The sequence below is a fragment of the Camarhynchus parvulus genome, chromosome 17, assembly GCF_901933205.1.
Source record: "Camarhynchus parvulus chromosome 17, STF_HiC, whole genome shotgun sequence".
Lineage (NCBI taxonomy): Eukaryota > Metazoa > Chordata > Aves > Passeriformes > Thraupidae > Camarhynchus > Camarhynchus parvulus.
Genome location: NC_044587.1, coordinates 8926064 through 8946613, shown reverse-complemented (window position 1 = coordinate 8946613; position 20550 = coordinate 8926064). Strand labels below are relative to the sequence as shown.

Genomic DNA, 20550 nt, shown 5'->3' with positions numbered 1-20550 from the left:
CTGTGCCCTGCACTGCTCCCCCAGCAGCATTTCTGCATGTGGGAAATGAGGAATTATGGAATCATTAAGGTTGGCAATGACCTCCAAGGCCATCGAGTCCAGCCTGTGACCGATCCCCACCATGTTACCCAGAGCAGAGCACTCAGTGCCACATCCAGTCATTCCATGGTGGCTCCACCACCTCCCTGGGCAGTAAAGAGTGAAAAAGTAAGTGAACCCTTCAAACTTCATTTTTTCCCTTCTCCTTTTTCAGGACTCCAGACTCACCAGTTCAGAGTTGGCCCTGGGGCCACCTTGGCCATGGGAGGACACCAAAGGGATCCTCAACCTCCAGCCTGATGGGAGTGCCCTGGCTTCCCTGTCTGCTCACGAGATGCCACCAACTGAGGATGAGGAGGAGGAGGAGGGCAGCCTTTCCATCGAGGATGAAGGCTTTGAGCTGCTGAACTCCACCTACAATAAAATCACTGGCCCCAGCAGGCCAGCGCTCAGGAGAACCTCAGGTGAGCCCACGATTTTCCTCCTTTTCTCCATCACAGTTCCTGGGATTCTGACGGTGCTTCCTCCACCCAGGAGCCTCCATCAAGCCCCCTCGAGCAGCCAAGAAGGAGCATGGCTCAGAGCCCCAGGAGGAGAACATCACCACGGAGAAGCTGTCGGGGGCTGCGGGCACGGCAGCTCCTGCCCGGCAAACCCTTCCCCAAGGAGTCCCCCCCTGCTCATCGGGGGGCTGCTCCCAAAGGAAACGTCCCCAAAGGTCCCCTCAGGGCAGGGGCAGGGCTGGGTGGCCCAGAACCTCCTCCTGGAGCAGGACATCCTGGATTGGGGGTGGCACAGCGGGGCTGTGTGGTGAAGCCAGGGCCACCAGGGCTGCCAGGACCACCGGGGCTGCCGGTGAGTGCAGGGAGAGGGAGGGGAGTGGTGGGGAAGGGCTGCTGGGGTGGGGACACTGCACAGGGAAGGCTTCTCCAGGGTGGGGAAACTTCTATAGGATGGGGAACCTTCTGTGGGATGGGAAACCTTCTCCAGGGTGGAAAACATTCTCCAGGATGGGAAACCTTCCCCAGGATGGGGAAACTTCCACAGGGTGAGAAACCTTCTCCAGGGCAGGGTGAAAAGGGACCCCCATAATGCAAGGAACTCTCCAGGGGGGAACCTTTCCTGAGGAGACCAAAAACAAGGGAAAGTCCAGTACCCAAATGAGGAACCTCTCAGGGGAATAGGGTGGGGAACCCATGAATTCGTGTCAAGGCCCCCATGAAAACAGAGGGAGGGAAACTTCCTTAGGATGGGAGACTTCTCCAGGGTGGGGAAACTTCTCCATTATATCTCCAGGGAAACATCCCCAGATGGAAATCATCTCCAGGGTGGGAAACTTCTCCAGGATAGACTTCTCCAGAGTGGGAACCTTCCTTGGGATGGGATCAGGGTGGAAAAATTCTCCAGGGTGGAGAATCTTCTCCAGGGTGGGGATCGGGATTGGGAAATATTCCCCAGGATGGAGAAACTCCCCAGGATAGGAACCTTTAGGTGGGAAATGTTCCCGAGGATGGGGAAATGTTCTCCAGGATGATGAAACTTCTCCAGGATGGAGAAACCCTCCAGAGTGGGAAAACTTCTAGGGGGGAAACCTGCCTCAGGATGGGAAACCTTCTCCAGGGTGGGAAACATTCTCCACAGTGGGGAGAATTCTCCAGGATGGGAAACCTTCTCCTGGATGGGGAACCTTCCACAGGGTGAGAAACCTTCTCCAGGATGGGGAACTTTCCACAGGATAGGAACTTTTTCCAGCATGGGAAACGTTCCCCAGGGTGGGGAACCTTCAGAATGAGGAACCTTCTCCAGGGTGGGGAACCTTCTCCAGGGTGGGGAACCTTCTCCAGGGTGGGGAACCTTCTGCGGGATGAGAAATGTTCCCCAGGATGGAGAAACTTCCCCAAGGTGGGAAACCTTCCACAGGGTAGGGAAACTTCCTTAGGATGGGAGACTTCTCCAGGGTGGGGAAACTTCTCCAGGTTGGAGAAACTTCTCCAGAGTGGGAAACATTCCCCAGGATGGGAAATCATCTCCAGGGTGGGAAACTTCTCCAGAGTGGGAAACCTTCCTTGGGATGGGGAACCTTCTCCAGGGTGGAAAACATTCTCCAGGGTGGAGAATCTTCTCCAGGGTGGGGAAATGTTCCCCGGGATTGGGAAATATTCCCCAGGATGGAGAAACTTCCCCAGGATGGGGAACCTTCTCCAGGGTGGGAAATGTTCCCGAGGATGGGGAAATGTTCTCCAGGATGATGAAACTTCTCCAGGATGGAGAAACTCCTCCAGAGTGGGAAAACTTCCCTAGGGTGGGAAACCTGCCTCAGGATGGGAAACCTTCTCCAGGGTGGGAAACATTCTCCACAGTGGGGAGAAACTTCTCCAGGATGGGCAACCTTCCCTGGGATGGAGAAACTTCCCCAGGGTGGAAAACATTCTCCAGAGTGGGAAACCTTCTCCAGGGTGGGGAAACCTTCTCCAGGATGGGGAACCCTCCCCATGCAGGCACAGTGGGGCTGTGCATTAACCTTTTGAAAAGGTTTTTAATATTCCTGGAAAAACTTCACTGGAGAGAAGGTGATTGCCTTGTCCTCCTTACTCTAGAGGTGGTCTGAAATCATTTAATCTCACTGTGGGGTTTTATTTCACACTAGTCCAGCCCAGAATTAGGCTGAGGGGATCAGAGGGTACCAAGCCATCTCCTCCAGTCCCCACACAAACCCCTGCACCCACCCATGGACCCAGCTGGCTGCGTTGGTTTGGGCTTCTCCACCCCCAAATTGATGCCAGGATCAAAGCAGAGCACTGAATTTATCTTGTAATAAGTTCTGACTGTTTTGCAAGTCATTCAGTTGTTGTAGAGGATGAAAAAAGGGAAATCTAGAAAAAAAAAAAAAAGGTAAATTTAGACTAGAGAAATGTTTAGAGGAGTCACATCTTCATTGAGGATGGAAAAAAGGAAAATTGTAAAAAAAAAAAGGTAAACTTGAAATAGAAAAAGCTTTAGAGGAGTCTTCTCTTCATTGAGAAGTAGCTGAAAAATGGTTTTAAATATTTTTCCATGTTTGTTTATCCTGTCAAAATTATTCCCCTCATTTGGCTTTATTTTCTCAACAATTTCTTTAGAAAATTTTATTTTATTTCCCCATCCAAGTGACCCTGGGCACCTTCTCTTCCCCTTTCCTTCCATCCCAGTGGAAGCTGTGGGCTCTGCCTGGGGCTGGGGGGCCCTGCAGGGCCCATTCCATGGCTCTGCTTGAGGGACCTGGCACTAAACCCGTCATCCCTGAGCCAGGCTTGGTTTAAATTTAGGCCTGCTAACTTCCCCCTCAAGCCATCTCTCTTGCCTGCAAAAATAGAAGAAAATGGCAAAAGGAACAGATGCTGGAGGCTGAAAAAATATCCCAAGAGCAGAGGAAACGTCACGAGGTGTGACAGCCCTGCTGTCAGCCTGCAGGAGGGACCCAGCCAGGGGAGCTGTGACCGTGTTCACAGGGGTCTGAGGATGAGGATCTGACTCCATGTTTCAGAAGGCTTGATTTATTATTTTATGATATAAATTACGTTAAAATGATACTAAAAGAATAGAAGAAAGGATTTCATCAGAAGGCTAGTGTCACAGACATGTTTTATGAAAAATCCTTTCCTTAGGGTTTTTCCTCCTGAGAAGCTGAGAGGCCTCAGGAACAAAATATAAACAATGATTATCTGCTGCTGTGGAATGCAACAGGTGCATCTGTGATTGGTCTCATGTGGTTGTTTCTAATTAATGGCCAATCACAGTCAGCTGGCTCGGACAGAGAGTCCAAGCCACAAGCTTTTGTTATAATTCTTTGCTATTCTATTCTTAGCTAGCCTTCTAATTAAATCCTTTCTTCTATTCTTTTAGTATAGTTTTAATGTAATATATATCATAAAATAATAAATCAAGCCTTCTGAAACATGGAGTCAGATCCTCGTCTCTTCCCTCATCCTGGGACCCCTGTGAACACGGTCACAGGCTAGCTAAGAATAGAATAGGAAAGAATTATAACAAAAGCTTGTGGCTTGGACTCTCTGTCCGAGCCAGCTGACTGTGATTGGCCATTAATTAGAAACAACCACATGAGACCAATCACAGATGCACCTGTTGCATTCCACAGCAGCAGATAATCATTGTTTATATTTTGTTCCTGAGGCCTCTCAGCTTCTCAGGAGGAAAAACCCTAAGGAAAGGTGCCAGAGCTCCAGCCCAGCTTTGGGAGCTGGGGAGCTGACAGGAAAGATGGGAAAGGCTCTTGAGGGCATGGAGGGACAGGAGAAGGGGAGTGGGGAAAGAGCAGGAAAAACAGCTTGGAAAAACAGCATGGGAAAAGAGCAGGTTTAGGTGGGATATTAGGAAATAATATTTTCTTTGAGGGTGGGCAGGCCCTGGCACAGGGTGCCCAGAGCAGCTGGGGCTGCCCCTGGATCCCTGGCAGTGCCCAAGGCCAGGCTGGACAGGGCTGGGAGCAGCCTGGGACAGTGGGAGGTGTCCCTGCCATGGCAGGGGTGGCACTGGATGGGATTTAAGGTCCCTTTTGACCCAAACCATCCTAGAACAAGGGGCAGGAGCCCTTGGGGTGGGCACTGCCCAGTTCCAGGTGACACCAGAGTGGCCAAGGGACAGTTTTGGAGCAGCCTGGGACAGTGGGAGGTGTCCCTGCCATGGCAGGGGTGGCACTGGATGAGCTTTAAGGTCCCCTCCAGCCCAAACCAGGCTGGAATTCTGTGTAGGACTGGAGCTCAGTGGTGGCACTGAGAGCCATAAGATGTGTCCCCAGCCTGGCAGCCTTCCCTTGTCCTGTTGCTGCTCCTGGGGGGCCCAGGGAGAGGAACTGAGCCCTGGAGCTCTGTGGGCTCAGACCTGGTGACCTTCAGGCTCAGAACAGAGCTGGTGTCTGGAACTGAAGCTGTCAGAGCTGCAGCAGAAATTGCTGTCACCCCAAAAGGCCAGGATCTCCCACCTGCCTGGTTCTGCCCTGAGGTGGGTCGGCCCTTGACCAAAATGTGCCATTTTTACCCAGATCACATCTCCCACCCGTTAAAAGCAGCAGATATTTCTGTCCTTGTCCAAACACCTACTGGGGTGTGGAGATGATTCAACTTTAGGGTTTTTTTTTTCCCTAACACATTGCCTGTCCTCCCCATGGTGTCAGGAGATGTTCTCCTGCTCCTCTGCCTGCTCTGGGGTGTTTCTGTGGTTACTCAGGGTGGCACAGTTCAGCTGCTGGTGCCAGGGGGCTCTTCCCACCCCACACTGGTTTTTGGGGTATTTCTTGGGGACTGGAAGCTGCTGGTTTGCTCTGAATCAGCCATTTCAGTCCCTGCTTCCCTGGGGCTGTGGGCCTAGTTGCTCAGTCACTGTGGGATCTTCCTTTGGGGTCACAGCTCAGTCACTGTGGGATTTCCTTTGGGGTCAGTCACTGTGGGATTTCCCTTTGGGGTCACAGCTCAGTCACTGTGGGATCTCCCTTTGGGATCACAGCTCTGCTCCTTTGCCTTTCAGGGCTGTCCTGGCCAACGGGGACTGGTGGGACCCAAAGGAGACAAAGTGAGCACCCACAAAAAGAGCGGAGGGTGTGGGGTGGAGGGTCTGGGGCAAACACCACTGGTGGTTTGGGTTGGCTTTTTGTTGTGTGGTTTTTGGTTTTTTTGGGGGGGGTTGGTTTGGGGGTTTTTCATCCAGAGGGCAGTGAGAGTTCCTGAAGCTGCAGGGTGGTGGCCCTGTCTGTGGGTTTGGAAGAGGAAGGAGCTTGGTTTAGTTGGTACTTTAAGCCCAGGCTCAGGATTAAGCCAGGCTTGAGTTGTGGGGCAGTTTTGGGCACCGCAATATAAAAAATGACATTGAGTTGTTAGAGAGGGTTCAGAGGAAGAAGGGAAGGGTCTGGAGGGGCTGTGAGGAGCAGCTGAGGGCTCTGGGGTTGTTCAGCTGCAGCAGAGTGAGGGCAGAGCTCCCCGGGGCTGCAGCTCCTCCCGAGGGACAGCTCCCATCTCTGCTCTGGGACAGGGACAGGAGCCAGGGCACGGCTGGGGCTGGGCCAGGGCAGCTCAGGCTGAGCTCAGGGCAAGGTTCTTCCCCCAGAGGGTGCTGGCACTGCCCAGGCTGCCCAGGGAATGGGCACGGCCCCGAGGCTGCCAGAGCTCCAGGAGCCTTTGGACAGCGCTGCCAGGGATGGACAGGGTGGGGTTGCTGGGGGGTCTGGGCAGGGACAGGGATGGATTTGATGATCTTTGGGGTCCCTTCCAGCTCAGGATATTTTCTGATTCCGTGACTGAGCTGCCTGCACCAGCTGCTCTCTTCCCTTTGAGCTCTCAGTGGGAGATGGAGCAGCTTCAGCTCAGGTCACCTGGAGGGGGGCACTGCTGTGTCCCACAGCCCAGCGCAGTTCATACCCATGGAGTCCCTGCAGGGACATTTGTCCTGCAGCCCCAGGCTGCCCTGCCCTCCCTGCCCAGCCCCTGGCTCAGTGTCCAGCTGTGCTGGGGCCCAAATCCCTGCTGGTTTTAAGGAGCTGCCCTTGTCTCCTGTCCCTGCAGGGGTACCCGGGGGCCATGGGCAGGACGGGCCCTCCAGGTGACCCTGGCCCTGCTGGCACCCCCGGTGTCCCCAGCATCGTCCTCTGGAGGAACTCCAGGGAGGACTGGCAGTCCTTCATGGTGAGTTACAGCCATGGTGGGCAGTGCTGCACTCACAGCTCCCCTGCAGCTCCCTGCATCCCTGGGGTGGGATCTGGGATGGGATGGAACCTGCGATGGGATGGAACCTGTGATGGGATGGGATGGGATCTGGGATGGGATCTGGGATGGGATCTGGGATAGGATGGGATGGGATCAATGGGATAGGATGGGATGGGATGGGATCCATGGGATAGGATCCATGGGATGGGATCTGGGATGGGGATGGGATCTGATGGGATCTGGGATGGGATAGGATGGGATGGGATCTGGGATGGGGATGGGATCTGGGATGGGATGGCAGGAAGTATTTGCTGTAACTGAGATTCCTCAGTGTTGGGTGGGAGGTGGAGGCAGAGGCGCCATGCAGAGGAGGGAGGTGCAGCTCACTGGGGGTGGCTCTGTGGGTGGGATGGGATCAGCGTGTACCCTGTCCTTCTGTCCCCTGTGACTCACCAGGACATCTGTGCTGTCCCCTCTCCCTGGGCTCTGTGCTGTCCCCTGTCCCCTGGGCTCTGTGCTGGCCCTGTCCCCACAGTGCTGGCCCTGTGCCCATCTCAGGGAAGGGCAGTGTCTGCTGGGGGGGCCCTGGGCCACCCCAAAGCCACCCAGGCCATTGTGTCTGTGCCCATTGTGTCTGTGCCCATTGTGTCTGTGCCCCATTGTGTCTGTGCCCCATTGTGTCTGTGCCCCATTGTGTCTGTGCCCCATTATATCTGTTCCCCATTGTGTCTGTGCCCCATTGTGTCTGTGCCCCATTGTGTCTGTTCCCCATTGTGTCTGTGGCCCTGTGACCCCGGCGGTGCCGCCGGCGGCAGCAGGAAAACGCAGAGCCCTGGGCTGGGATTTGCTAATCTCAGCTGAGATAAGGCTGGGCTGGAACTGGCTGCTCTGGGGATGGGGCTGGCAGCCCCCACAGCTCTGTGGTTTGGGGTGGTGTTGTTCCAAGGAGCAGATCCCTGTGGTTGGGGTGCTGCTGCTCCCAAAGATCCAGTCCCTGTGGTTTGGGGAGCAAGGAGCAGATCCCTTTGGTTTGGGGTGCTGCCCCAAGGAGCAGATCCCTGGGGTTTGAGGCATTGCTGTTCCCAAGGAGCAGATCCCTGTGGTTTGGCCCCCTGGACCAGATCCCTGTGGTTTGGGGAGCATGGAGAAGATCCCTGTGGTCTGGGGTCATGCTGTTCCAAGCAGCAGATCCCTGTGGTTTGGGGCAGTTCTGTTCCCAAGAAGCAGATCCCTGTGGTTTGGGGCAGTTCTGTTCCCAAGCAGCAGATCCCTGTGGTTTGGGGCAGTTCTGTTCCCAAGAAGCAGATCCCTGTGGTTTGGGGTGGTGTTTCCCCCATAGAGCAGATCCCTGCAGTTTGGGGGATTTGGGGTATGCTGGGGTTTGTGTTGGCTCAGCCCATGGAAAAGCAGGGCAGGGGAGGCGCCCCTCAGGCTCAGGGACACTGCAGGAGGATGGGCTGGGGGTGTGGTGGCTGTCCCAGAGCTGCTGTGGCTGCTGTGCTGCTCCCAGCCTCTCCCTTCCCTTTGTTTGTGAACAGGAATGAAGGAAAAGCAGCTCAAGGCCGCCGTGGTCCCAGCCCCTGTGCTGTGTTTGTGTTCCCCGTGTGCTGACAGATGTGGGCTTTGCCAAGAAGTTGTCTCTGGAGGACAGGAACTGCTGCTGGCTTGTTGTGGAGATGGCTCCAGCAGTGGGGAAGTCCCAGAGCCCTGGGAAGGAGAGCTGGGGCTCCCACAGTTGTTGGAGAGCTCAATCTGCTGCAGCAGACTGCTTTGCTTGTGTCCTTCAAAAACAGGAGCTCAGGCTGGGCAGTGCTGCCTGGGAACCTCAGGGGGAAAGGAAAAACTGATCCTTGAGAAAAAGAGGGAATTGTTAGGGATGTGCTGCTGCTGCAGGGTTGGCATCTGCCATGGCGGGGGTGGCACAGGGTGACATGCAGTCACCATGGGGTGGCTGCAGAGAGTGGCACAGGGTGAGGATGGCCGTGGGGTGACTGCAGAAGGTGGCACAGGGTGGGCAGCCAAAGCTGCTCTGCCAGGCCTGAGCTGCTCCCCCCAGGGCTGCTGAAGGGTCCCTGTGCCCTGAAGGGTCCCTGTGCCCTGAAGGGCTCCCCTGCCCTGCTCCCAGGCTGGAGCTCTCCAGGAGCACAGCTCCCCATGGCTGTTTCCCCCTCCCTCCCCTCCCCTTGTGCTGTTTCCCCCTCGCAGAGCTGCAGCAGCAGCAGCAGCAGCAGAGCTCTGACAGTCCCTGCTGGAATTGCAGAGCCCATTTACTGCTCTGCCCTTCCCTGGCATCTGCTGCTCTGAAATCCGAGTCTCACGTGGGATTTTGTCTCCCCTCTTTGTCAAAGGCTGGATGAAATAATATCCTGTCCTGAGTTCACTGATTCCTGAGACAAGGCAAAAGCGTTGGCCGTGCTCCAGCCTCCTCCAGAGAGGTTTTAGGAGTGGATTTTGAGGGAAATGAGAACTTGGCAGGACAGGAGGAACACGGTGCTGCCAGGGGCTGCACCCCTTCACCCAGGGAAATCAATTTGGGATCAGCCTGGAAGGAGCAGGGATGCCCCCCATCACCTGCCCCCAGGGTGCTGCTCACTGCTAGGAATATTCCCAGCTGTTCAAAGCCCTGTGTTTATTTCCCTTCATAAATTCCTTGGGTTTTCCCCTCTCTCCCCACTGCTAGTGGGGGACAGATCCTGGGGCAGGGGACAGGAGGGGTTTCCCAGTGCCCTCGAGGTTGAAATTGGGGAGAACAGAGGAATGCTGCCCCTCCAGCAGCCTGGGATTGGGATGATGGATAAGCAAAGGGGTTTTTTAGCCATTGATGTGAGCCAGGATTTGGAGGAGCTGCCTGGACTGCAGGTCTGGGGTCACCATGGGAAGGAGGAGGAGGAGGAGGAGGAGGAAAGATGGGGTTTGCCTCCCTGTGCTGCTGGTAGCTGGAGATGGACATTTTATTTCCTGGACACCTCCCAAAATTTGGGAAAACCTGGCTTGGAAGTGTGCAGAGAGGAGGCTGCACCAGGTGGTCTCAGGGTCTTTTTGCTGCTTTGGAAATGGGATGGGATTACCTGGTTGGGATGGGATTAATCCACTCTGGGCCTTTGCAGGTGGGTGTTTCCCCTCATCTGGTCTTTGGAAAAATTGGAAGTTCATCCAGGATTTGGCTGCTGGGAGCAGCAAGAGGAGAAAACCTCCTTGGCATCTGCTCCTCTGGCTTTTCCAGAGGCTGGAGGAGCTTCCCCACCTGGAGTAGCCTGCAGGGTCAAACCAGCTGATTTCATTTAAAACCTGGCACTCCCTGTGCTCACCACCACCACCACGCTTCTGACCTTTCCATATCCCAAACATTTCTGGTGTCCCAGGGCTGCAGGGCACCCATGGAGGAGCTGAATTTCACCACACCCAGGAGAATTGAGCTCTCTGCCAAATTTTCTACTGAAGTAGTTCCTACAGTTATCCTCAGCTTGTCCTTCCTCCCATGCCTTGCATGCACAGGATCTGAAATGAATTAATTAATTAAAGGAGTGGTTCATTGCTGCATCTTCCCAAGACAAGGAGAACATCCTTAAAGCAAACAAAAAGGGATTTGGGATTTTTTTTTTAACATTTTGCTTTTTCTCCCTCATTTTTCTTCCAGCAATCATCATTTTACCAACTCCTGCACGCGGGCTGGCCGGTGAGTGCTGCTTTGCTCACTTTGAGTTTGGATTTTTCCTCGTTGGCAGCTGAGTTCTCCTTGCTCCAACCACTTGATGGGTTTTACCAATGTTTGTTTTTTGTTTTTTAAATCCAGAGAAAACCTGGAGCTCCTGGGCCCCCAGGACATCCTGGGAAAACAGGAGCACCTGTAAGTACAAAAGCCCTGCTGTCCCTTTGGTGGCCTTGCTGCCACCCTGGCTGCCCTGGGGACACTTTCAGGGTGGGTGTCCCCAAGCACTCAGGCTGTAATTAGGGGCTTTGGGGTTGGGTTTCAAAGCAGCCTAATGGATTTCATGTCTGCTTCCCCCTGAAACCCAGGATGTTTGATATCCAACTCCCAGGGCTGTCCTGGCAGCCCTCAGCTCTGCCAGCTGAGCAGGGCTGGCTGCTTTTCCTGGGGCATCAGGTTCCAGCCCTTGTTTTTGGGGAAGGGACCACGTGGGTCCCTCCCAGAGGCACAAAAACAAGGCAGGGGAGGGCTGGGGTGGGATTTGTGTGGGGGTCTCAGCCCCGTGCCCACTGTCTTGGCATTGCTGGGTGATGCTTCTCCCCACATCTGGCCGTAAGGCAGAAGAAAAGGGCCAAATTCCCTGTCCTGAAATCCCATCAGGAGCCAAAGCAGTGGAGAAATGGATCTGCTGCTGACTCCAAACCTGCCCTGGGCATGGTGGGGGTGCCAGGGATGTGAATTCTCCCACTCTGCCCTTCCCAAGGTCCCCTCTGGGCGTTGCTGCCTGTCCTGCCAGCCCCCTCAGGGCTCGGGGCAGGCTGGGGGGACACCTGGGGGACCCAGTCCCTGTTTGTGCACAGGGACCCTGCGGAGCACCGGGAGAGCCGGGGGACAAAGGCCAGCGGGGGTACCCGGTGAGTGAGGGCTCTGGGGACACCTGGGACAGGCCCAGGGTGCCCTCAGGGCTGCCCTGGCACCCTCTGCACCCCTGCCCCGCTTGGATCAGGGTGAGGGAGGGTGGTGATGGGCTTGGGGACAGTTTGGGGATGCTGTGCCTGGTTTGGAGTGATGGATCCATGTCCTGGTCCCCTCCCTGCTGTGCCAGGCAGGGATGGCTCTGCTCAGAGTCATTCTCCTGCTGCTCCTCTTGTGCTGCAGCCCCAGGGATGGCTCAGACACAGCTCAGCACTGCCCCTCTGGGCGCTGCACACCTCCAGGTGATGCCATCCTGTTGGGGAAGATGAAACAGGAAAGCCTTATAAATATGATTGCCTGGCTAAAGATTTTGAGAATATGGAAACTATAAGTGAGATTGAAATGAAAGCAGCTTTGAGATCCCTCAGTTACTGAACAACTGGAAAACAATGGTGTGGCCAGACTGAAGGTGATCCCCTTTTGATGGAACAACACCCTCTGCTTGCAGACAGGCCCAAGGGTCAGAGCAGACCCTACAGCTTGGCAGAAGGGGCCCAAAGAGGAGTTTGTAGGGTTTAAAATGTAACACAGTGTGGTAATGTAATGATTCTTATAGGCTGTATGTAAATGCTATAGGATTTGTATCTTGTACTAGATTGGTTAGTGAGAATCAGAATATTCAGCACAGAAGAAGATTTATGGTATTGTAATGGGAACCTCGCTCTCTTACCCCTCTTACTCTCTCACCCTCTCATCCTCTCTCCCCCTCTCTTTTCTCAGGCCTGCTCTGAGCTGTGGCTGGCAGCTCCCAGCAGGGCCCTGCACCCAGGCCCTTTGCAATAAACCCCAAGTTCCTGACCTGGCTCAGAGATCTCTCATTTCCATCTATCCCCACCGTCCTACCCCCCAACGCTCCTACACCATCCCAAAGCCCTTTTGTCACCCTCTAGAACCACCCCCAGCTCTGCATGGGATGGGTGAGCTCTGCCTGTGCCCCTCCATGAGGGTTCATCTCCCCTGGGCTATCCCAGCTCAGCTCCCTGTGGGATCCCTGCACATAGGACAGGACCAGGAATGGTTCAGGAGCCAAGGGGAAGCTTTAGCTGGTGGTGGATCCTTGAGGGGATCTGCTCTGAGCCCTGCCCGTGGCACAGGAGCAGGAATGGCTTTGAGGCAGGAGCTGATACAGGAGCTTTCACTCCACCTTCTCTCACTGCATTTCTTCCTCCCTGCCCTCCGTGTTGCCTCCTGCTGTACAACCCCTGGTTCCAGCTATCCCAGGGATTTGGTGGAGAACCTGGAAAGATCCACCTGCCCCTGGATGCACAGAGCTCTGCCTGAGCTCCAGAGGCAGGCAGAGCTCAGAGTTTCCTTTATTGCTTTCATAATGTGGGTATTTTCATTTTCCATGCTTGGATTTCTCTCCCCAGGGGGAACCCGGGCTGCAGGGCTTGCCAGGACGTGTGGGATACCCTGGCTCTGATGGTTTCCCTGGCTTGGATGGCAAACCTGGGCCCTGGGGGCTGCCAGGGGAGCAGGTGAGCCGTGGGCAGGCAGGGCCAGGGGAGGCTCAGGATCAGGGGGAGCTGGAGCTTCAAACCCCAGGCTCTGCTTCACAATCATCCTAGTTTGATTCCCCCTTGCGGCCGCCCTAGAGAATAAACTACTCAAACTCTAATAGTTTATAAAAACATTGCTCTTGTAAGCCAAAGATTGAAGACTTAACCCCTTCTTAGAGTTACCCCACCGTCCCACCTCGGGAAGAAAGGATTCAAAGGAGACAGGGAGTTCCTAAAGCTGCTCTTCCTTCTCTTGCCTCCTTTAGGATATTTCTCCTCAGCCCCCAAACCAGGCAGGCCTGGATTAGTGCCTCGAGGTTTAGGTTTGACAGGAGTAAAAGGGTTGTGGGGCATCCCACATGGGCATTAAGGGCTGGGATATCCAGAGCTGCAGCTCCTGGGTGTGGTGGGTCTGAGCAGCAGGGCTGGGCTGCTGCACCTGGAGCTCCTCATGGGAAATAACTGCACATCCTGGAATGGCTTGGGTGAGAAGGGACATTAAAAATCATCTCATTGCACCTCATACCATGGGCAGGGACACCTTCCACTAGACCAGCGTGCTCTGAGGCCTTGAGGGCTCAAAATTGGGAGGGTGATCAGGAAATGAGAGTTAATTCCAGAATGCCTGGAGAGTGTCCAATCCAGGATTCTGGTTCCTTGGTCCCTGCCCTTGTTCAGACCCCTGGGGAACACAGGCAGTGCCCCTGGGCTTGGCAGCTTGCTCAGGGGATTTAGAGGCCAGGGACTGCAGGGTGCTGCAAAGTCTGGGGCTCTCACCTGTTGTACTTGCAGGGATGCCCTGATGAAGGCAGGAATGATGAATCTGACTCCATGTGCTCAGAAGGCTAATTTATTACTTATGATACTATATTATATTAAAGAATACAAAACAAAATTATACTAAAGAATACAGAAATGATACTTACAGAAGGCTGAAGGAATGATGAATCTGACTCCATGTTCTCACAAGGCAAATTTATTACTTTATCATACTATATTATATTAAAGAATGCTATACTATACTAAAGAATACAGAAAAGATACTGTAGGCTAAAAAGATAATAATGAAAACTTGTGACTCTCTCCAGAGTCCTGACACAGCTTGGCCCTGATTGGCCAAAGAGTGAAAACAACTCCCAGCAGAATCCAATGGAACAATCACCTGTGGGTAAACAATCTCCAAACACATTCCACATGAGCACAACACAGGAGAAGCAAATGAGATAAGAATTGTTTTCCTTTTCTCTGAGGCTTCTCAGCTTCCCAGGAGAAAAACCCTGGGTGAAGGGATTTTATCAGAGAATGTGAATGCCACACTTACAGGGTGGGGAGCAGGGTGGGCACGGGTGGCAGCCCCTCAGTGCCTGCCCTGCTCCTTCCTCCCTCTTCCCAGGGCCTCCAGGGCTTCCAGGGTGACCGTGGGCTGGCAGGGGACAAGGGAGAAGAGGTGAGTTGGCTCTGGCTTGCACAGCCATGGGCACCATGAGGTGCCAGCCCCAGCAGTGCCAAACCCAACTCCTTCCATACTGGTTCCCCTGGGACCAGCACTGCTCCTCCCCAGGCTCATCCAGGGCTTTGGCAGCCAGGATGGAAAATGTCCATAAAACAGAGAATGCTGGTGGTTTGTCACCCTTTAATTTTTTTTATTTTTCCCATCACTTAGTCTTCTTCAGGCCAGCATTTTTAAAGCTCCTTTTGGGCTCATCCAAGGTCTGATCATCCTGGCAGGTTTAAGACCTAATTTCTTCTTTTTGCAGCAGCAGTCCCACGTGGGCTATCAGACCCCTGTTCTGGGCCACACTTTGTGCCCTCCTGCCTGTGCAGAGCCCTGTGCCAGCCCTGTGTCACTGCAGTGGGTGACACCAGGAGCTGCAGGGAGGTGACACCATGCTGGGCACCAGCAGCCAGGCTTTGCCCCATGTAGCACAACCTTGAGGGTCCCTATCCTCCTGTCCCACCCTAACTGTGCCCTTTGAGGCACAGCAGCCTCGTGGTATGGCTCCAGGTGAGGCTCATCCTTGTTCCCATTTCATCCCTGTTCCATTTCAGGGTTTCTTGGGGGACCCTGGACCAGCTGGGGACAAAGGAGAGAAGGGAGTGAAGGTGAGGGTGGCTGTCCCTGCCCCTCACAGCCCTGCCAGGGTGGGCAGGGCTCTCTCCTTCCCTGCCCCAGGTCCTGCTCTCCTCCATCACTCAGGCTGCTCTTGGCTTTTCCAGGGGGTGAAGGGAGAGAATGGGCTGCCAGGTCCTGCAGGGCTCCAGGTGAGTCACCTGGGGAGCTGGAGGTGTCCACACCCTTCCCTCCATGCCCTTTGCTGGCTCCTGTCCCTCTATGTGATGTCCCCACGCTCTCCTGCCTTTCACAAAGCCCTGGTGGTCTCTGTGGTGTCCCTGCCCCTGCTGCGAGGGAGGTGACAAAGGCAGTGTCACCTCAGGGTGCTGCCACCTCATTCCTGGCTTCTCTCCCAGGGGCTGGCGGGGCTGAAGGGTGCCATGGGCTTGCAGGGCCCTGCAGGGCCAGAGGTGAGTGCATTTCCCTTCTCTGGGCCACCCAAAGGGCTGCAGGAGCTGAGGATTCCTCTGGGAAGAGGGCTCTGAGCAGGGATTTGCATCCAGGCACGTTGGGCATTGCCTCTAGCATTTCCCATCCCTGTTCTGGCTGGGAACGAGGAGAAATGAAGAGAAATGAGCTCTTCCAGAGCACACTGCGATTTATTTTAGGTGGCCACCTCCAGATGAGATGAATCCCAGGCTGCTCTCAGCAGATGGACAGCTCAGGGCTCCCACATAACTGGGGGACATCCTGGCCAGGAAAGGGCTGGAAAAGGATTTGAAAGGAAAACTGAAGTGGTTTGGTGGTGAATGGATGGATTCTCCAGCAGGAAAGGGAGCTGGGGTTGGTCAGCAAATGTCCGAGGGGGCATCAAGCAGCTGATGTGAAGGAATGTGAAAATGATGTGAAGAAAAAGGGGGATTTGGGCTGAAGGAGAGAATCAAAGTGAAAAATGGCATTTTTTTCTCTCCTGCTGCAGGGAGAAGGTGGCTCAGTGGGTGCCCCAGGCCCTGCTGGTCCCATGGTGAGTCTCAGGGTTTGATACAGATGGAATTTCAGGCAGTGGAGCTGCTGCTGCCCAGAGTGACACTCTGTTCCTCCCTTTTTCTAATTTACACCTAAAAATGCTGCATTTGGTTAAAACCATCCCTGCTAGTGGGGGGAGGATTCCAAAAGGAGCTGTGGTGTTAAAGCTCACCAGTAACCCCCCCACAGCATCCCCAGGATGCTCAGGAGCCCCTGTCCCACCTCCCCTGAGGGGCTGAGCAGGTCTTGCCTTGCAGGGAGAGCCCGGCCAGCCGGGACCCGTGGGGTGCAGAGGCATCAATGGCTCTCAGGTGGGTGAGCCCCACTGCCCACCCTTTGTTGTTTGGGGTTTTGGGGTCGCTGCTCTCACCCCACCCCTGCCCTGCCCTGCTCTGCTCTCTCCACAGGGGGAATTGGGCCCTCCTGGGATGGCTGGGCCCCGCGGCCCCAAGGTAGGGGATCCCTGGCATGGGATGGCATGGGATGGGATGAGATGGGATGGGATCCATGAGATGGGATGGGATCCATGGGATGGGATGGGTTCCATGGGATAGGATGAAATGGGATGGGATGGGATGGGATGGGATATCCCAGGATGGGGTGTCCCATGGTGGGTGTCCTGGGATGGGTGTCTCGGGGTGGGATGGCGTGGAGTGTCCCAGGGTGGGGTGTCCCGGGGGGGATGTCTTGGCATGGGGTGTCCCAGGAGGAAGTGTCCAGGGATGGGGTGTCCCAGGGTGTGGTATCCCAGGATGGGGTGTCCCTGGTGGATGTCCTGGGATGGGTGTCCAGGGGTGGGTGTTCCAGGATGGGCATCCTGGGATGGGGTGTCCCAGGGTGAGTGTCCCAGGATGGGCTGTCCCAGGGTGGGATGGGGTGGAGTGTCCTGGGATGTGGTGTCCCAGGGATGGGCTGTCCCAGGGCGGGTGTCCTGGGATACATGTCCCGGGATGGGATGGGGTGTCCAGGGATGGGTGTCAAGGGATGGGGTGTGTCCCAGGATGGGGTGTCCCAGGGTGGGGTGTCAAGGGATGGGGTGTCCTGGGGTGGGGTGTTCCAGGCTCACCCAGCCTGGAGTGGTCTCCTCCAGCTGGGATGTGATCCCAAGCCACCCCAAAAGCTGCAGGGGCTGGCTCAGGGGAGGAATCCTTTCTGTAGCCCTTCGTGTGCCATAAGTGGGAACTCTGGAGCTCCTCAGAGGCTGGGAATTCCCAGGAGAGGGTTTGATCCTAATGGCAGCTCCCTGTCCCCCCTGTGCAGGGACCCCAGGGCTTGCAGGGCAGGCGTGGCCCCCCCGGCCCCAGGGGCTCTCAGGTGAGTGGGGCTGTCCTGGCTGGCTGCATCCCGCCAGTTCTCTTCCAGGAGCTGCTGGGGTTTGTCCCCCATGTATTTGGGCAGTGGATGGGAAATCCTTGACCTTGGGGGTCCTTGTGGCCCCCGGGAGTGGGTGGGTGGGAAGGGCTGTGTCCCCTGGGTGAGGACATTGTCCCTGAGGTGTGAGGCACCTTCCTGCGGGCTGGGGTCTCATCCCCAGAGCAGGACAGGGAGCCACATCCCTGTTCTCCCAACATCCTCCTGCCTTTGCTTTTCCCAGGGTCCAGCAGGGCTGGAGGGATCCTCTGGTCCCAAAGGAGACACAGTAAGAGCATTTTTTGGGACCTTGATGGGGATGAAGCCCAGGTGGGAGGGATTTCCCTGGAAGAACCTGACATGTGGGGTTGAGGGGGTCCCTGTCCATGTTTTTGGAGGGGAGAAGGGGCAGCACTTCCAGCTGAGCTCCCAAATGCCACCTGGTCACCCTGGGGAGGGGACATGGAGGGGCTGGGTGCTCTGATGAGAGCCCTCTTCCCTCTGGGACAGGGACAGGAGCCAGGGCATGGCTGGGGCTGGGCCAGGGCAGCTCAGGCTGAGCTCAGGGCAAGGTTCTTCCCCCAGAGGGTGCTGGCACTGCCCAGGCTGCCCAGGGAATGGGCACGGCCCCGAGGCTGCCAGAGCTCCAGGAGCCTTTGGACAGCGCTGCCAGGGATGGACAGGGTGGGGTTGCTGGGGGTTTGGGCAGGGACAGAGGCTGGGCTGGGGGATCCTGCTGGGTCTCTCCCAGCTCAGGACAGTCTGTGATTCCAGGATTCCTCTTGCAGGGTACAGCTGGTGCCCCTGGGGTGAGGGGACAGCTGGGACAGCAAGGCCCTGGGGTAAGTGATGGGAAGGGGGTGCCTGGATGTGGGGTGCTCTCATCTGTAGCAGAAACAGGAGATCCCCCAGCCAGGGAATCATGTGCTCTGACTCCACGATTCAGAAGGCCGAATTCTATTCTATTCTATTCTATTCTATTCTATTCTATTCTATTCTATTCTATTCTATTCTATTCTATTCTATTCTATTCTATTCTATTCTATTCCTGTATTCAAAACTTTACTACAGAAAACCTGTGGCTGTCTGAGACAGCCAGGACACAGCTTTGAGTGATTGGCCAATCACTCAAAACAACTTTCATTGGTGTCCAATTAACCAAATCATTTTCAGTTAACAATCTCCATAACACTTTCCACATGTGCAAAAACAGGAGCAGTGAATAGAGATAAGAATTGCTTTCTCTTCTTCTCTCTGTGCTTCTCACTGCCTTCACCCAAGGAAAAATCCCTGGGAAGTTGTGCCTGCTGCTCTTTGTGAGAAGAGCTGTGGCCACACTCATCCTCCCCTGCAGCCCCACAGAATCCTGCAGGGAATGCCCTGGTTCCCCAGCTTCCCACAGGGCTGCTGGAGATGCCACTGTCCTCATCCCCAAAGCTCCTCTGCCCCTCCTGCTTTCAGGCACCTCTGTTTTTATTCTTTCCCTGCGGATTTATCAGCAGAGATGTCCCAGCCCTGCTGATCCCTTACCTGGGGCAGCCTTTTCCCAAAGGGTTTGGGTGCTCTAGAGGCTTGGGACAGCCTGACCTTCCTCCTGCCTGGCCCAGGTGTCCCTGTCTGTGTCCTGGGACCCCAACCCACAGAGCTGAGAACTGGGAGCTAAGAGCTTGGAATGGGATGAGGGGTGGGGTGTGGGGGTCGAACAAGGACCTCACCCTCAGCTTAGGGGCAGCCTTGGGAGGGTTTGTGGCTCTTCTGGTCCCTTTTTGGGGAACAAATCCCACTGGGGCATCTCAGCAGCAGCCCTGCAGTGCCAAAGTGGTGCCCCCATTTCCCAGCCGCATGCCATCCCTGTGCTCTGGGTGGATTGTCACCTCCAGCAGTACATGCAATACTTCCCTTTGTGTTTTTTTTTTTTAACTTGCATTCTCTGTCTCTCTCTGAAGGGTTTTCTTGGCCTGCCAGGTGCAAAAGGCACCCAAGGAGAGCAGGTGAGTGATGGCATCCATGGGATTTGGAGGCAGGAGAGCTGTGGCAGAGCAGCCCAAAGCTGCGGCTCTGTGCTCTTTATGTGTGCCTGGATTTGGTGTATGAGTAGGTGCCAGCTGGAGCTGTTTGGGGAGGCAGAGCTGAGCTTGGGCTCCTTTTGCTGGAATTTTCAGCCTTGGGAGTGCCCTGAGCCTTTGGGAGCTCAGGGAAGTGGGAATGCTTTGGCCTGAGTTAAGGGACACAGCAGTGAGGATAAAACACTTGGCATTGTGTGGGTGGTGCCAGAGGTGCTGGGAGCTGGCCCTGGCACTGGCATGGGCTGCTGGGCTTCGTTTGGTGGGGATTGAACCCAAAAGCCCTGGAGGCAGATCCAGCAGGTCCCTGCTCCCAGCTCAGAGGGGTCCATCCAGAGGAAAGCCCTGACTGGAGCAGGGCACAATTCCCTTTATTTGGAGCCAGGATCAGGCACAGCTTGCACCAGGGGTTTCTCACTGTAACCCCATTGCTGCTGCTCTTGCAGGGCTGCCGAGGTCCCAGTGGAGCCAAGGGAGATTTGGGAGCCAAAGGAGGCAAGGTACTGATTCCCAAGGCTGTGGTGCCTCCAAATGCCACCTGGAGGTCCCTGCTCACCCTGGGGAGGGGACATGGAGGGGCTGGGTGCTGGAATGAGACCCCTCTGCACTCTGGGACAGGGACAGGAGCCAGGGCACGGCTGGGGCTGGGCCAGGGCAGCTCAGGCTGAGCTCAGGGCAAGGTTCTTCCCCCAGAGGGTGCTGGCACTGCCCAGGCTGCCCAGGGAATGGGCACAGCTCCTGGAGCTGCTCCCTCTGTTGCTCGGATGTGCTTTACCCAGCTGTGCGTGGCTGTGGCTGCCCAAGGACCCTGGGCCCTGCTGAATTTGCAGGCAACCCCGACAAGGGAAGAGATGAGAATCTTGACTCCATGTTTCAGAAGGCTGATTTGTTATTTTATGATATATATTATATTAAAAGAAAATGATATACTAAAACTCTACTCAAAGAATAGAAGCAAGGATTTCATCAGAAGGCTTGAAAGGAATAGAAAATGTTGGTCCATGGCACACTGACCACCCGCAGGGCAGTGTTATCTTTTTATACTAAGAACTACCTGTACTTTATTTACAATAATTTTCCAATACCTATCACCTATGTTAGACAGTCTGTTTCTACTCCAAACCAATCCAGAAGTGTCACCTGTGGTGTTGTTCACAGGGGTTTCAGGACAAGAGAAGAGACGAGAATTTTGACTCTATGTTTT

General features: G+C 55.1%; 1 protein-coding gene across 1 annotated transcript in view; it reads left to right on the top strand.

The window, feature by feature from the left end:
- Positions 1–20550, top strand: part of LOC115911036 (collagen alpha-1(I) chain-like) — a 93118-nt gene that overhangs the window by 48071 nt on the left and 24497 nt on the right. Inside the window, 21 exon segments of the mRNA XM_030961703.1 lie at positions 254–503; positions 574–755; positions 757–894; positions 5560–5604; positions 6591–6710; positions 10369–10407; positions 10525–10578; positions 11241–11294; positions 12726–12833; positions 14248–14301; positions 14904–14957; positions 15072–15116; positions 15324–15377; positions 15887–15931; positions 16191–16244; positions 16341–16385; positions 17194–17247; positions 17528–17572; positions 18072–18125; positions 19230–19274; positions 19793–19846. Coding sequence (XP_030817563.1) covers positions 254–503; positions 574–755; positions 757–894; positions 5560–5604; positions 6591–6710; positions 10369–10407; positions 10525–10578; positions 11241–11294; positions 12726–12833; positions 14248–14301; positions 14904–14957; positions 15072–15116; positions 15324–15377; positions 15887–15931; positions 16191–16244; positions 16341–16385; positions 17194–17247; positions 17528–17572; positions 18072–18125; positions 19230–19274; positions 19793–19846 — 1593 coding nt within the window.